Here is a 16,921-nt window from a genome sequence, read left to right as displayed (position 1 = left end):
AGTGCTGCGGTCGGACACGCACGGGGCACGGACGCGCAGATGCAGTCAAGTCTTTGCAGCTTCGACAGTTTGAGTCCTACCGAAGTCTGCATTGCTTTAGCAAACCATGATACCGCTCCATACGTGATAATGGGTCTCACAATCATGGTGTACATCCACCTGATTGTCCTTGGGGACATGATTGATTTTGTGGCTTTGGTTAGGGTCTGGTCCACGTGCTGCTTCCATCGTAGAGTGGAATCCAGCGTGAGGCCCAGATATTTGACCGTGTTGGCCATCTCCACCACTCTGCCGTCAAGGGATATACTTCTGAGGCCTGGCAGTGACCTCCGTCTGATGAAGGGAATGATTGTAGTTTTGGAGGGGTTGATGTTTAAGCCAACCCCACTACACCATCCCTTTGCCAGTCTTAGTCCCCTTTGTACGATATCGCAGAGTGTGTCTTAAAATTTTCCTCTAGCTAAGATAACAATGTCATCCGTATATCCCTGACAGCGGATTTCATTGCTAGTCAGCCGCTCAAGGAGATCGTCCACAACTAAGCTCCAAAGTAGGGGGATAGCACTCCACTCTGTGGGCAACCTCTTGTTGTGCCCAGACGAATTTTAGTGTCACCTACTGCGGTTTCCGCTACCCTAGTGCGCAGTACGGCTTCAATCCATCTGCGCACTGGTGCTGCCACACTCCTTTTCTCCAGTGCTCTTGACACGCTTTCATGAGACGTATTGTCAAAGGCACCTTCGATGTTAAGGACATCACCTCGCCCCCATCTAACGAATTCTGGATCTCTGAAGTTAGCTGGTACAGAGCAGTGTTTGTTGATCTGCCTGCTCTGTAGGCATGTTGCTTCGCATGAAGCGGTGAAGCCTTCAGCACCTTCGATCGTATTTCGTGGTCTTTGATCTTTTCCATACTCTTAAGTAGGAAGGAAGTAAGACTGATTGGCCTAAAAGATTTCGCCAATGAGTAGTGCTTCCTTCCTACTTTGGGTATAAAGATCACCCTTGCAGTGCGCCATGGTTCTGGGATATATGCCAGCGCAAGCCTATCCCTCATCAGCCGAACAAGGTGGGGCAGTAGCACCTGCTCCCCCTGTTGCAGAAAAGCTGGAAGGATACCATCCGCACCCGGGACTTATATTTTTCAAAGGAGGCCAAAGCCCACATGATGGAGTCTGCAGTGAAGAGCTGTTTTGCGACTACGCAGTCCAAGCGCGATGGCCTACTTTCGACCATAGGTCGGTTATGGTCTTCTTGTGGCCGTGGCTCTTTCTTCTGTGCTGGACGTATAGGTCCCATCAGATCTTTTGATCGCTAGAACTGTGTCCGTCTTACCACTAGCCAGAGCCTTATGCAGCCTAGCTGTCTCTGGGGTTGAGGAGACGCTTTCACAGAACTTCCTGAAGCTCTTCTGCTTTGCAGTCCTAATCTCCTTATTATAAGCCGTTAGGCTGCATCTGTAATCCTCCCAATTTTCTTAGCACTGAGAGCTTGCTAGACCACCAGGAGCAGTTACGGCTCTTGGTGATTGTCTTTAGGGGACAGCTGCTGTGATATGCCTCTATAATGGATTGGTTTAGGGCAGACAATCTGCTCTCCAATCCAGAAGCCGACGCACTCCTATCCAGCTGCACCCTACTGCTAACATTTGTTAAAAGCGATTCCCTAAAAGCGGCCCAGTCCGTGTTCTTAGGGATACGCTTGGGAGGGAGTGGTTTGACCTCCCTCCCCAGTGCGAATCTTATGATACGGTGATCCGACATGGAGGGTTCCGATGACACCCTCCGTTGTAAGATCAGCCCTGTCTCAGACTCGCTACTGAGAGTGATGTCAAGCACCTCCCTTCTAACGCTAGTTACAAAGGTGGGTTCGCACCCCACGTTTGCTATACTTAAATTCTTACTGACTATAAACTCAATAAGAGACTCACCCCGTGTGTTACAGTCCGTGCTGCCCCATTCGGTGTGGTGGGCATATGTATGTTCATTTATCGAATTTATTTTAAAAATCATTGGAATAGGTATAAATTTATATATATTTACATTTTTACATAAATAGTATAATATTACGTAAATAAGCCAAAAGGTATCACTATTTCTCAATACAAATTAAGCAATATAATATAAGTCCTTTGTTGAAACGCCTCTGTCTATTGTGGCATGCCATGGAAGTAAAGGCAAGTTCGCGCCGGGACGAGACGGGGTAATAAATTGAGGTCTGACAAAACGTTGAAAAAAAAAACAAATGACAACTTTCCCGACAAACATACATACATACGAGCTCTTGACGCCGAATTTTGCGCATCGACGTGGAGTTGACAAAATTTGTTTGATTCCTAGAATAATAGAATACAAGATTACGACAATAATTACCGTTACTTTTTTCGGTTCGGCTGTGATAATAAAACAAAATCAAATTGCACTATGCCGCTGTAACGAAATTATTTTGGGGTGAGAAGAAGAAGCATAGAACAGCATGTAAATTGTAAACTACTTTTGTTAATAGACAAATTCTTCAACAATAAACTTATTTTAATAGTTTTTGTGAAAAAATTTTAGTGAAATAAATGGAAGAATGATGCCTTAAAATATTTGAGTCATTCTTAAATAAAAACACAAAATATCTATTGATAACATAATTGCCAATTAACTGAGTTGCTAAAAGGAATTGTGATGACGTAGGTTGTAATAATTTAAATTTATAAGCATAAAATATATTGATTTTGAAAAATTAAGTGTGCAGTGGCGAGTTGCAATAACTATTAAGCAAATAAACCATTAAAATTTTTTTAGTTTTCCTGGGTATATAAATGTTCCCAAAAAATGGAATTTTGTAGGCGAAATAAATTTCATAATCCTAATAATTATACAATAGTTTCAGAATTTTGTACTATTGTATAATTTCAATTTAGTACATCAGAACTGTTATTAATATATGTATATATTTGTGCATAAGTAATTACATAAACTTCTGTTGGATGGAGGATCGCAATCATAATCATTCACTTCATTGGCAATTATGTTATCAATAGATAAAAGAATTTATAATAAATTTGATGAAAGTATTTGTACTCAACATTATTCTATTGATTTCACCAAAAATGTTTTACTATTAACTAATAAATTAAGACGTTACAAGCTATCTTATGCTTCTTTTTCTCAACTCACAAGAATTACGTCAAAACATGGCGGTTGGTGTAATCTTGTTTTCTATCATTCTTGGTTTGAATCGACAATGTCAGTCGGCTATTTTGCCACGTTTGTCCTTTTGCGGTTACTATTGAAAATTGATTTATGCTCTTTTCAAGTTCGAAAACTTTGAAATGATAAAAAGCAAACATATACAAGTACTAGGTATATGGGGTGTGCTTAGAACACTTAGTTAAAGATTTTATATGAATGATAATTGTATAGAAATGGTATAATTTAATGCCATATATGCATAGTTCATAATATGAAATAAATTAATTATATTTTAAGTCGCCACGTTGCCAATTCTCATCATGTTGCCAACATCAAACAAATTTTTTAATTTCCGATTTTTAACATCATCGTGATAAAGGAGCCTGTTATCAACATGGTTGCTGTTTAATTGTAAAATTAAAATTTTTGCTAGTTGGTTCAATCTATTTAAATTTTTTTATCATTCTCGCGCTTTTTGCGAGAAGTAATTCCGTATAAAACGAATTGTGGTTGACCAAGCGCACAGTAAAAAGAGCGCAGCGCTCTAGCTTCGTAGCAGATGCGCGTTCATACAGTGAAACCTCCGTTGGCCGGACACTCATCGTCAGGCGAATTTTGTCCGCGCAAGAGAGGTGTCCGCTTAAGGAAGTGGGTAAGCTATTTTAGAACAAAAACAATTTTAATTAATTTAATACTCACCAATTTATTATTTAAAAAAACATGGCGTATTATATTGCTCAAACAATAATTACTTCAATCGTCCATTTAAAAACATATATATATGGTATGTATGTACATACATATGTCCATTTAGATTCAAGAATAACAAATCAAAAATAAATATTCCACTTCAAACTGTAAATATCGTAAAACTAAATATACTGAAATTATTGTTTATTACTTAAAAAACTCGGAGATTTTCGATTGCCGAAAGTTTTTTCGCTTTTTCAAAAGGAAAGCATTTTGTATCTCTTGCATGGAATGCAATAAGGTCTTCGTAGTGAATCTTTTTTTTTAATTTGAAACAGCAAACAAAGCACTTTTGTTTGAGTATATTTCATTACTGTCTTCGGTAATACTCTCAGCATCTGTATTATCATCAATAGTTTATAAGTTTTTATTAATTACAGCATCCAACTCGAAGTCTTTATTTTCGGTGCATACATATGTATATTGTTATCTATTGCGATAAAGTCATCCGGACTAAGCTGTCCAAAGGTTTTCGACAATTAGAAAATTGAAGCTAAAGTTGCTAACGGCCAATCATGGCGGGGCTCAGATGTTAATTTTTCTATATTTGTCAAACCAGGATTTTCGGGAGCAATTTTTTACCGTTTGCAGTTGAACCTTTGCACAGGCTTCTTTAATAAAATGTATTGCAAATAAAACATATAAATATATTTTTATTAGAGCTAGTCTCTATGCTTTTCAAGATATCTTTAACTTGAAAGTTTTGGTAATGAGTCAAATTTTTAATAATTCCCTGATCCAAAGGCTGACAAACTGAAGTCGTGTTACTAAACAAAAAATTAAATCAACAAAATATTTCAGCCACTGTGTCATTACATCACCTGTCAACCATGGCTTCGTGTTTGACAGCCAATTTACTGGAAGGTTTTTAATATCAGTAGACGCAAATGCTCTTGGGCGGGCAGCTTTCCCAATAGCAAGAGGTTTTTCTTTTTCCCCATATTTACACAAAATAGAGCAGTCGGCCTTTCTTCGAAAGTTTTCCTCCATGAAAAACCTCGTGATTTAGAGTCAGCGTTTTGACCTGCCTCGTCAGCATTATAAATATCCCTATGACTATATCCGATTAGCATAGCCGATTTCTTTTGCTCTCGCCTGTATTATTGGAAGAGATATGGGAATATTTTCTTTTCAACAATTTTTTCCCCATCTCGTATCACGAACGAACTCTTTATTCCTACATAATCCCCAGACATTTCATTCGAATATTTTTTTTATTTTTTATAAAGAGCACACTAAATTCTTCATACAAGGATCCATACATAAGTGTAATGAAATTTAAATGTGAAAAAAAACACTAAATTTCGTAGATACATGGGTGCATACTAACTTAATCGATTAATTTCGATTTAAAAAAGTTTTAACACGCGAAAAATAATTTAAATTAACGTTTGCATGATATTGTAACGGATTTCTCGACAAATCGTCTACCTGTAACTCACTCTTGAGTTCGATCACTGGATTGTTAAATAAAATTCCCAATTTAATGGCTACACACTTATCTTTATTTCTAATTCCAACAACTTAACACTTATTGCTCGTTATTCGAGCTTACAACTTCTTGCTTATAGCTTGATTGGTTTTATCACGACAACACTCTAACTAGAACTGTGTTTGCTGCACAATCCGGCAGCCTTTATATAGTAAATCTGTAACAAAACATTGCTTCTAGAACATGCTGGCAACTACGAATTCGGTAACTAGTTGCTTCTGGCAGTTTATCGTTCATTCGATTTTGTTCTATCATCTATATTCGTCACACTGCCCTCCACCTAAGTCTGATCGTCCCGATTAGACATATTTGCGATACCAAACACAAAGCTTTTATGTCCCTTATCTCGTCTTCTAGGCTGGTGCTGACATCGTTAGCCGCCCTTCTCTGCTTGGAGTTAATTCCATCCGTTTTCCGGATACTCAGTTTCTGGTACATCCCTTGACTTAAAGCTGACTCGAGATTCCATTCTTGATCAGAACGTAACTCCATTGGAACACCGAATCTCGTTACCCACTTGTTGATGAATGCCTCCGCCACTGGTTCAGTCTCTTGGTTAGGAATTGTGTATACTTGTGGCCATTCATTGAAATGGTCCTTGACTACCAAAACATGACTATTTCCTAATTTATTGGTGGGAATGGACCCTTCATACACGCCTATTTTCTCAACTGGCGCACACGAATTGTGCTGTTTCATCGGCTCATGACTCCTGGACCTTGATAATTTAGCTACAATGTTCTCAGCATATTTCGCAATCCTTTCTATAGCTGATTGACAACCAGTCCAATAAAACCTTTGCTTCAAATGCTCCAAGGATTTCATGTCTCTCAAGTGCCCTCCTCTTGGACATTTGTACTGCACGTTAAGAACATCAGGAATTCCAACCCTTGGAACAACCATAAGTACTCGGAAGGGTTGCTTATTTTCGCTTTTCCATACTCGTTGCAAGCAGCCATACACTAACTTTAAACTGCTCCGTTCTGCCCAATATGATTTTGTGACTGGCCTTCCTGTAGTTATTTCTCCAATCGTTGTACATTGGTTCAACTCCACCTTATGTAATGCACCTTCCAATTCTGGATCTTCTTACACAGAGTCATCCGTTTCAGGTTCAATTTTATGCTGATCTTCCACCTGTGATGGTATACACGCTTCCTGCTCTTCCAACTGTAAGGACACTTATGCTGGTATCCAAGCTTCTTGCTCTTCTAACTGTGAGGAACCTTTTACTGGTTCACACGCTTCCTCCTCTTTCAACTGTGAGAACACCTGCCCTGACATACGCAGTTCCAGCTCTTTCGACTGTGAGAACCCTTGTACTGGTACACACGCTTCCTCCTCTTCCGACTGTGAGGACACCTGCGCTGGCATGCGCCCGTTCAGTTCTTCCGACTGCGAAGACACTTGTGCTGGTATACAAGATTCTTGCTATTCATACTGTGAAGATCCTGGTTCACATGCTTCCTCCTCTTCCGACTGTGAGGATACCTGCGCTGACATATGCACGTTGAGCTCTTTCGATGCTGACAACTGTGCTGAAAAACTCTCAAAGAAGGATTCCAACGCAGTATAAATAACCTCTACTGAACATTCTGGACCTTTTTTCAAGGAGTCATCCGTTTCAGGTTTAATTTCATCCTGCTCTTCCACCTGTGAGGACACATGTGCTGGTATACAAGCTTCTTGCTCTTCTGACTGTGAGGACACATTTACTGGTTCACATGCTTCCTCCTCTTCCAACTGCGAGGACACATGCACTAACATACGCACGTCCAGCTCTTTCGACTGTGAGGACCCTTGTACTGGTACACACGCTTCCTTCTCTTCCGACTGCGAGGACACTTGTGCTGGTATACAAGCTTCTTGCTCTTCATACTGTGAAGACCCGGGTTCACACGCTTCCTCCACTTCCAACTGTGAGGATACCTGCGCTGGCATATGCACGTCCAGCTCTTTCGATGCTGACAACTGTGCTGAAAAATCCTCAAAGAAGGATTCCAACGCAGCACAAATAACCTCTACTGAATATTGAGTCACTTCCTTCTCTTGTTTCTTTGTTGTCTCTTCCCCTAATTCCGATTGAAAGACATATTCCTCAACATTAATGTTCTTTGCTTCCATGGCTCTTTTTAACCGCGACTGTAATTTGGACTTTACTCCCTTTGTTGCCAAGCCACGTTTTTGCAGCTCCTTTTTCAATTGTGGAATGTTCAGATCGTTAAACTTGGCCATTTTCAAACAATTCTCTCTTTGGGAATTTATTTGACAATCCCACTTCTGACACCAATTGTAACGGATTTCTCGATAAATCGTCTACCTGTAAATCACTCTTGAGTTCGATCACTGGATTGTTAAATAAAAGTCCCAATTTAATGGCTACACACTTATCTTTATTTCTAATTCCAACAACTTAACACTTATTGCTCGTTATTCGAGCTTACAACTTCTTGCTTATAGCTTGATTGCTCTTATCACGACAACACTCTAACTAGAACTGTGTTTGCTGCACAATCCGGCAGTAGTATAGTAAATCTATATATAGTAAATCTGTAACAAAACATTGCTTCTAGAACATTCTGACAACTACGAATTCGGTAACTAGTTGCTTCTGGCAGTTTATCGTTCATTCGATTTTGTTCTATCATCTATATTCGTCACAATATTAATAATATTTACCTTTTGGTTAATGCGCGGAAAGGCAAATTGGTTTCTTCACTAATGTTGATGATTTCAATTTTTTTCTTTAACACAAGGACTGAACACCATTGTATAAATCTACAAGTAACTAATCCTAAGATTTTCACTAATACACACGCAAAAATGTCCCACTTGGTACGGGTTGTCTCGAAAATTCTAGTACTAAAATCACACTTGGTACGGGTTGCCAACCAATATTCTGCTACTAAAACGTCCAAATGACACAAATCTGCTATAATGTGTTGCCGTGTTATGTTTCAAAAGTAGTAGTAGATTGTTTTGATTATTGTTATTGTTCCTGAATTGTATCTCATTTTTTATATATATTTTCGTTTTTGTTCAAATCAAGTTGAATATTTCAACTTATATTGTTAATATTAAATTGTTTATGTAATTAATATTCATGAACCTGATTTTATGTATTTATCTTTTCGAGTTATAATTGTTATGAAAAGTAGATTGTTTAAGAACTGTATATATTATATGGGTAAATATAGGCCTCCTGGGGAACCGAACACCTCAGAGGGGGTGAGGAAAAGCAATAAATATATAATAATTTTTTGTTTTGAAAATATTCTTAAAAGTTTTCATTAATATTCTCAATTACAAATACATGTTCACAAACAAGTTGTTAAACTGCAATACATTCCTTTTATTTACATCTCTGTATTTACATCTCTGTGTCAAAAAAATGCAGATTCGATCAAGTGATCACGGCTGTTTCACACACATAGGAAAACAGCTGATTCTTTGGTTACTTGTAGGCTTATACAATGCTGAACGCTTTTCACTAACGTTTCTAACGTACATTTGGTTTTATTCGGGGAGCCTCGTTTTTCATTTCGTAAATACATACGCGCAACGGAGGTGTTGGTTGGATTTGTTATGAAAAATAATATCGTTGTCCGTTGAGAAGATGTTCGCGCCCGTTCAGGAGAGGTTGTTTGTTCAATATAATAGTAAATAAATGTGAGCGTCCGCCCAAGAGAGAGTCCATAAGAGAGGGTCATTGGTTGTAAAATTACACTTGAAATTTGGTGCATGAAAAAATGTCCACTCAAGAGAGGTGTTCGTCTAATAGAGGTGTCCATTAGGAAAGGTTTCTCTGTATATTTGTATATGCGCATGAAAAAAAGCAACTTCGCGAATTTTCACCTACAAATTTGTCATTCGAAACAAGTAAAAAATGATAGCTGCTTGGATTCTCATTATACTATTCTATTAAGATGTTATCATTGATGCTACTTGTACAGCACAATTCCTTTTTGCAATATAAAATATTTTACCTAAGTTCAAATCATATCAGAGATATCTTTTATTCCCTTTTTTTTTATTTTTATATTATGTTATAAAGGTGTTGGTTGTGTTATCTTTGTGTTTTGGACTGTATACATAATTAGGTTGTACTGTTATGGCATTTAAAAAAGTTTTGCAGATACTACAAAGGCAGTTTGCGCATTATGCTGAATTTAAAATTCTCCCAATTTTTTGAAATTATTTCACTTTTCCATAATACGAATCTCTGTTTCGAATAAATTGTGTCGCCTTTCGTATGTATGTTCCGAATTGTTCAACAATGTGAAATCAACAATTTTTACCCATCCTGCTCTCGGCGACCTTAAAATGAATTCCAGAACACAACACAATAAATTGTTAAAATAAATAGAGATGCATTTTATTATGTTATAAATGCATTATATGGCATATGTTTTAATATTCTTTTTCAAATCTTTACAATGATCAACTTAATGATATTAGTATTTGTAAAAACTATAAAACTATCTTATTCCTATTTAAAGTTAAAACTGTGTATAAGTATACTAGAAATATTTGTATATATAGTAGTTGGAATCTCTATTAAGTATATTTTAATAAATTCGTATATTCAATGCAATTTAACTTTTCGCAATGCGTTCTTTTAATTGATTTAATTCGTTATAAATATCTCCGGGCAAATCGGATCCTACTTGAGATTCAAAGTAATTACGAACTTCCGATACCTCTTCCAACCAGAACTCCTTTGGCAAAGAGAATAATTCATTGTAATCGATGTTGACCTTGATGTTTTCCAAATTAAGATCCCCCTCGGCTGGTATTCTTCCTATAGCAACGTCAACATAGCATTGCTCCCCACTACACCGACGCAAAATCCATTCCAAAACTCGTGAATTCTCGCCATATCCAGGCCAAATGAATTTTCCGTTCGACCCCTTGCGGAACCAGTTGACATGAAAAATTTTGGGAACGTTTCCTCGGTTTTCCATACTCAACCAATGTTGCACGTAGTGGCCAAAATTATAACCAAAAAATGGACGCATAGCGAAGGGATCATGCATTATCATTTTGCCCTTATGCTCTGCAGCTGCAGTTGATTCACTGCGCATTGCTGCACCAACAAACACTCCATGAGCCCAGGTGCGTGACTCATATATTAAGGGTATTCCTGCTGGTCGTCTACCTCCAAACAAAATTGCACTGATTGGAACACCTTGTGGATCCTCCCAACGTGAATCAATAATGGGGCATTGCCCAGCTGGTGTACAAAAGCGAGAGTTAGGATGTGCAGCTGGCTCACCTGAGTCCTTGGACCAAGGTTTGCCATGCCAATCAGTTATTTGGACACCTGGAGCCAAGCTGCTCTCCATACCTTCCCAGTAAACACCACCATCTGAGGTATAGGCCACATTTGTGAAAATCGTATTTTTAAATATTGTAGCCATGGCGATTGGATTAGTTTCTTCAGAAGTACCAGGAGCAACTCCAAAAAAACCATTTTCGGGGTTTATAGCACGTAAAACTTTTTCACTATCGAATTTCATCCAAGCGATATCATCCCCAACACATTCCACTTTGTATCCGGTTAGAGATGGTTTCAACATAGCCAAGTTAGTTTTACCACAAGCTGAAGGGAACGCCGCAGTAATGTATTTCTTCTCGCCTTTCGGGTCAGTAATGCCCAAAATAAGCATATGTTCTGCCAACCAACATTCACGCTTGGCTATGGTGCTACCAATACGCAATGCAAAACATTTCTTTCCAAGAAGAGAATTTCCTCCATAACCCGAACCGTAAGAAACTATTAAGTTCTTAGCAGGTTTGTGTAAAATAATTGTACGTTCTGGATCACACGGCCATGAAGAGTTTTCAATAACTCCGTTGGAAGGTTTACCAACTGAATGTAATGCACGTACAAACTCCTCTTGCTTTCTCAATTGCTCTAGGACTGGGGCACCCATTCGGGACATGATGCGCATAGAAGCAACGACATATGGTGAGTCGGTGACTTCGATTCCAATTTTTGAAAGCGATGAACCCAATGGCCCCATACTAAATGGAACAACATACATAGTACGTCCTTTCATGCAACCAGGAAAACGCTCTTGAATTGCTCGTTCGAAGCCAGAAGGAGAAATCCAATTACCTAGAGTACCCTTCACACCTTCGTTTGGTGTAGGAATTGTTTCATTCTTTTGCTCAGTGCAAATAAATGTACGAGATTCTACACGGGCAACATCTGCAGGATTCGTGCGAGCTAACCAACAATTTTCATACTTAGGAAGAGGTATAATGGTTCCATCATCAACCATCAATTTCAGCAATATTTTGTTTTCAATATCGGATCCATCACAAATATGCACTTGATCGGGTTGGCAAAGAGCTACCGATTCCTCAACAAAGGTTTTAACAGCGGGTGTCAAATTGGATACATTGCCGTAGGAAACATTGGTACCACGTATATGACTATATAAGCCACAGTTGGTTTGCTGGTTCTTGTTTTGTTGAGGTACGGGGCAGTTTCCAAGAGGTCTGTAATATTTAAAACAAAAAAAATACCTTTAATATTTTATAATTTCAATACATATAATTATTGTTAGGCATATGCTTGTAAATAAAATCAATTTAAACGTATCGGTTTAAAATCCAATTTTTTTCTTTCCATTTGGATATGACTACCTAATGTGACATACTTATGTACATACCTATTGTAAGTACGTAAAAAATTAATAGTGGGGAAACACTTACACTTGTTTGGGCTGTTCAATAATTTCAGGCATCTTTGTTGTTGTTTGTTAATGTTGAATTTTATTTAAACGAGAAATCACAATTTTTATTACAAATTTTTGAATTAGCTAGCTTTGACTTTCATATGTTTTTCCAAAGCTTTTTGTCAAAATTTAATTTTCTTCTCAGATCACTGACTTTTTGTTCACTTGATCTTTCCATTTACTCTGAACTCGAGTAACTAATGTCTTGAAGCAACTAATTGCCCGCTTTTATACCCGAAAGCTAGTGTGTGTAGGCCAACTGAACTCGTTATCTATGTTATGAACAACGAGCCCACCCGAACTGAGACCCGTTCCAACAAGAGCTCTATAAACAGGCCTCCTCTAAGTTTTTTGTTGTTGTTGTTTGGTTGCTGATGTCGTCGCTACACAATAAAATAAAACACTAATGCTTCAAACAGTCACCGACGCAAAACCGAATCAGCTGATACGACCGACTTAAGAGAGCGCACTGTAATTGAACAACTTTCGTTGTTGATTTACGTGAGTACCTGCCGGCGGCGGCCTTACCTCACGGTGCTCCAAAGCACAACGTATCAATACAATGCGTTGATAAGCGCCTCAAATAATACGAGCTATTTGCAAGTATTAATTTGGTTCCTAGTGGCAGTGTGTCTGGGCCCACACTACCATCTTGGTAAGATTCGAGGCCGACCTAAAACCTCTTCCGTTTTCGGGTACGGAACCCAGTTGCTTTTTGCAACTTCTTTTTAGAAGTGAAAAAATAGTTAGGCTGAATTTTCAGCTCTTACTGCATTTAAGTTTTAACCACAGCCACCACGAATGTCCCCTAAGGGGCCATAACCCAATGAGCAGATTGGACCGAAGTCCAAGGGCTTTCTGCTCCCCGTGGTACCAGAAAGTCTCCGGTAAGACTGTGTAGTCGAAACTACTGCCAGTTGAGCAACCCATTGCTCAATGACTGGTGACATTTGTCGCTTGAACTTCAAATGTCTTTTTATTTGGGATTTCATTTAAAGTCTATAATATCAGTTCAAGCTGAGTATTATAGCACTATTTCTGACATCATTTACTATGCTGATAATTCTGGGCAAAATAAATTAACAGTCATAGTGCATATGGCTTTTAGTCGCCTTTTACGACAGGCATGCCTTACCGCGGGTAAATTCTTATCCCTACCCGCGGGGGGAACTGTAATTGAACAGTCACAACCACTCCTACCGTCTGCTTTTATAGACCGTACTGTAGGAAACCCACGAAAATTGGATTTTTTCCGTAGAAACGAGTGAGCTGAGAGAGCAATCTCTTGTAACGCAGGGTTGCCAGTCTCGACATTTTGTAGAAGTTTAAAAATAAACTTGAATATATTTGAAACATTCTTAAAATAACTCAAAATCACAGTCGAATACATTTATTTATAAATAGGTAGACTATTTTTAATAGTTGGATTTAACTTTTGAGCATTTACATTATGAAAATATTGAACTAAAAAACTAAATGTGTGAAAAATCGTGTATATAAATTCAACAATGGAAACATTGGTTAAATGAAAAGAAAAGAGAACAACTGGTTTCTACGTTGCAACTACGGGCATAACTTTTGACAAATTTGGTTTGATACGGGCGGTAACTACGAAAAGGCGGAATGTCGGTGACTGTTTGAATAAGAAAACTACACGTTATCGCGTTGCTAGATCATTCTCCATAGCGAACAAAGCATGTTTGACAGGGTTCGCACACGAAAACTTTTGCTGCTCATTATCATGAAATTCTCTTCCGTTGTTGGCATTGCGTTCACGGGGACGACATGATTCGCCACTCGAGTCCGGCAATTTTCTTTATTCTCTTTGTAAGCTGTATTTACGGAGTTCACAAAAATATTTTAGTTAATATTAATCCTTATTTACCATTTCTAATAGAAAATCTGTTATATTATGCATAGTTATATGTTAAATTTATTACGGAAATTAAATTTCTTTTATTATTGTAAATGTTTTTTGCAAACCGAGTGCGATTGCAACCATGGAAAGATTCAATATGAAAAGGAATGCAAATATAGGTAGCGAACTGTTACGAACAAGAACACAAAGCGTGTTGCCCTGGTACAAGCAACCTGTTGCCTTTCATCTTTCCTCGCTGCCCTCTCGCCCACAAACTACGAGTTTGGGTAACAAAGGCGTACGTGTGCGAACGCAGGCTTAGCGTACCTACATATGCGTGTTTGTTCAGTAGCATTTTTGAACCGGCTCATGAATATATAAATTGTTGATGATTACAGTAGACTTATTCATATATAAATATATATGTACATACGAAGAGTAATAAATGATGCTATTTTATTGGCTAAAATTTAGGAGGCTTGCCTATGAAAATGTGGCATTTCTGGTTTTTGTTCTAAATAATGAGGTATTTTTTTCGAATTTCGTCTCTAAAAATAAACAATTGCATTTGTATGTGTATGAATTAATTCATACATATTGAAAACATTATATGTGTATTTAGGTACTTCTTATATATGTATGTACTTATGTATATAAGTTTGATTTGTGTTTGAGGTAGTATCAATGTCTAGTGAGCAGTTGATTTAAATTTGTTGTCTTTGTTTGCATTTGCCTAACTTTGACGTGATTGTTATGGATAGTAACAGAAATTTCGTAAATCGCATGCTTTTGGATTCATCTACAATACATACATATGTTTGTATATGTACATTGGCAGATATGTACATACGAAGAGTAATAAATGATGCTATTTTATTGGCTAAAATTTAGGAGGCTTGCCTCTGAAAATGTGGCATTTCTGGTTTTTGTTCTAAATAATGAGGTATTTTTTTCGAATTTCGTCTCTAAAAATAAACAATTGCATTTGTATGTGTATGAATTAATTCATACATATTGAAAACATTATATGTGTATTTAGGTACTTCTTATATATGTATGTACTTATGTATATAAGTTTGATTTGTGTTTGAGGTAGTATCAATGTCTAGTGAGCAGTTGATTTAAATTTGTTGTCTTTGTTTGCATTTGCCTAACTTTGACGTGATTGTTATGGATAGTAACAGAAATTTCGTAAATCGCATGCTTTTGGATTCATCTACAATACATACATATGTTTGTATATGTACATTGGCAGATATAATAGGGATGAAACCATTGGTTCGTATCAAAGATCCAAAAACTTTTTTATCTATATCGGTTTGAATCCCTAGTTACTATGCCGCGATGTTTGATAACATTATTTTGCATTTATTTCGTTTTCCGTCTAATATTTCTAGAATGACGACGTAAATGCTATTTGGTTTCAGTTCTTTCCGTAAATTTGTTTATAAAGAAAAATATCGAGTCAAAACATGTGGAAAACATATTTAAATGGATACATTAATGATAAATAAATAATAGTCTTGGTTTTGTAATTTGCAAATAAAAGGAAGAAAATTAAAATATCGGCGGCAAAATGCATTTTAACTCTTTTGTACGTAAAGAGAAAAGTATGAAGAAAATAGCAAATATCATAAACTACTTTAATAACATGATATTTAATATCCTTCAAAATGAAAATGGAATTGGATTTCTAAATAAAGTAAGTTCCTTTTTTAACAATAACAATTACGGTCAATTAACAGGGAACAAACATCACCATTGACATAATAACTGTAAGTAATTTATATCATTAATTTTATTATACTATTTACTTTTATGGTTTTGTTTGTTCCATTATTTAATTAGAAAGTTGTTTACGTTTTATGAACTGTCAGAAATGTTGATGTTTCTGAACGAAATCTGATAATTTTTATCTCGTAAGGGCCATTTTCTCAATACCTGGTTATTACTTTCCTTAACCGCTGATAGCTTAACTAGATAATAGTTTTAGCTGACTAAACTCGTTTCACCAAGTTGGGGTTAGCGTACCTACAGATAGTGTGAATATTGTGAATGCGTGGGGAAAATAGCTCACAAAACTTGTATTGTGAAACTGTGTAAACGTCATAAGCCGTGTATGTGCATTTTCAGACGAGAACTATTTCTTCCCCAAAGCGACCGTGCCGCTCGTTCCCGGGTGGCACGTTTTGTGCTCTTTTCTGTAAAACTCGCAGCTACGCAATTCGGCATTCCTGTTCATTTTAAAATTTCGTTCAACGTTGCAACAAGGCTCGGTTTCAAAACAATATTTAAATTATACTCAGAAATTTAATTGTTATTACACTTTTTTTGTATGTAATATATATATATGAATGCAAATATGCATAATACAAGTATATGTATAATGATAATGAGCAATCAAAAAGTCCTTGTCTAAGCGCCGTCAATGCAGCTGATTTTTCTTATAGATTTTACAACTGATCCCTGTCTTTTCATGTTCTGATTAGAAACTAATCAAGCCTCCTTCAAATATTGAGAAAACCATTTTTCAACATGTTGCCGCTAAAGTTCTGGTTAAGCGCTTAACCATAAAATGAGAAAACGACCCTAAGCCATAAAGACGTAGAAAGCATCAGTTGCTTGTATGGAAAAACGGCCACGTCTCTAGATATTATTTAAACATAAGTACATAGACTTAGATAAGTATATGTACATTTCTACTATACATATACAAATTTCTGCATATCGCATATATGGTATATCATACTAATAATTTAAATGTGAATGTAAGTTTGTTTGCTTTCGCTTTCACTCCGAAACCACTTAACTGATCATCATAAAACTTTATACACATATCTCTAATGGCATTAAAAAGGACATGGGATATTTATTATTAAAAAAAATATTAGCAG

At 37.0% G+C, this 16,921-nt stretch overlaps 1 protein-coding gene and 1 pseudogene across 1 annotated transcript; both read right to left on the bottom strand.

The window, feature by feature from the left end:
• Window positions 1-7,933, bottom strand: part of LOC138856927 (uncharacterized protein PF3D7_1120000-like) — a 191,756-nt pseudogene extending 183,823 nt beyond the window's left edge.
• Window positions 7,934-9,773: 1,840 nt separating this feature from the next.
• On the bottom strand, window positions 9,774-12,384 carry LOC106620801 (phosphoenolpyruvate carboxykinase [GTP]). The gene is made up of 2 exons (XM_014239425.3): window positions 12,147-12,384; window positions 9,774-11,930 (listed from the first exon to the last, which is right to left on the bottom strand). The coding sequence occupies exons 1-2, from the start codon at window positions 12,176-12,178 to the stop codon at window positions 10,019-10,021; spliced, it is 1,944 nt and encodes a 647-aa protein (XP_014094900.2). The 5' UTR covers window positions 12,179-12,384; the 3' UTR covers window positions 9,774-10,018.
• Between the last annotated feature and the right edge of the window lie 4,537 nt (window positions 12,385-16,921).

This window comes from Bactrocera oleae, chromosome 4, assembly GCF_042242935.1.
Source record: "Bactrocera oleae isolate idBacOlea1 chromosome 4, idBacOlea1, whole genome shotgun sequence".
Lineage (NCBI taxonomy): Eukaryota > Metazoa > Arthropoda > Insecta > Diptera > Tephritidae > Bactrocera > Bactrocera oleae.
The sequence above is the reverse complement of the archived record's forward strand: the minus strand, read 5'-3'. Positions and strand labels throughout refer to the sequence as shown.

What these genes read in the sequence shown, in the direction of transcription:
- LOC106620801 (XM_014239425.3), bottom strand. Translation starts at nt 12,178, where the DNA reads ATGCCTGAAATTATTGAACAGCCCAAACAAGT. An exon ending in ATTGAACAGCCCAAACAAGT is followed by an intron (nt 11,931 to 12,146) that starts GTAAGTGTTTCC and finishes TAAATATTACAG; the next exon opens with ACCTCTTGGAAACTGCCCCG.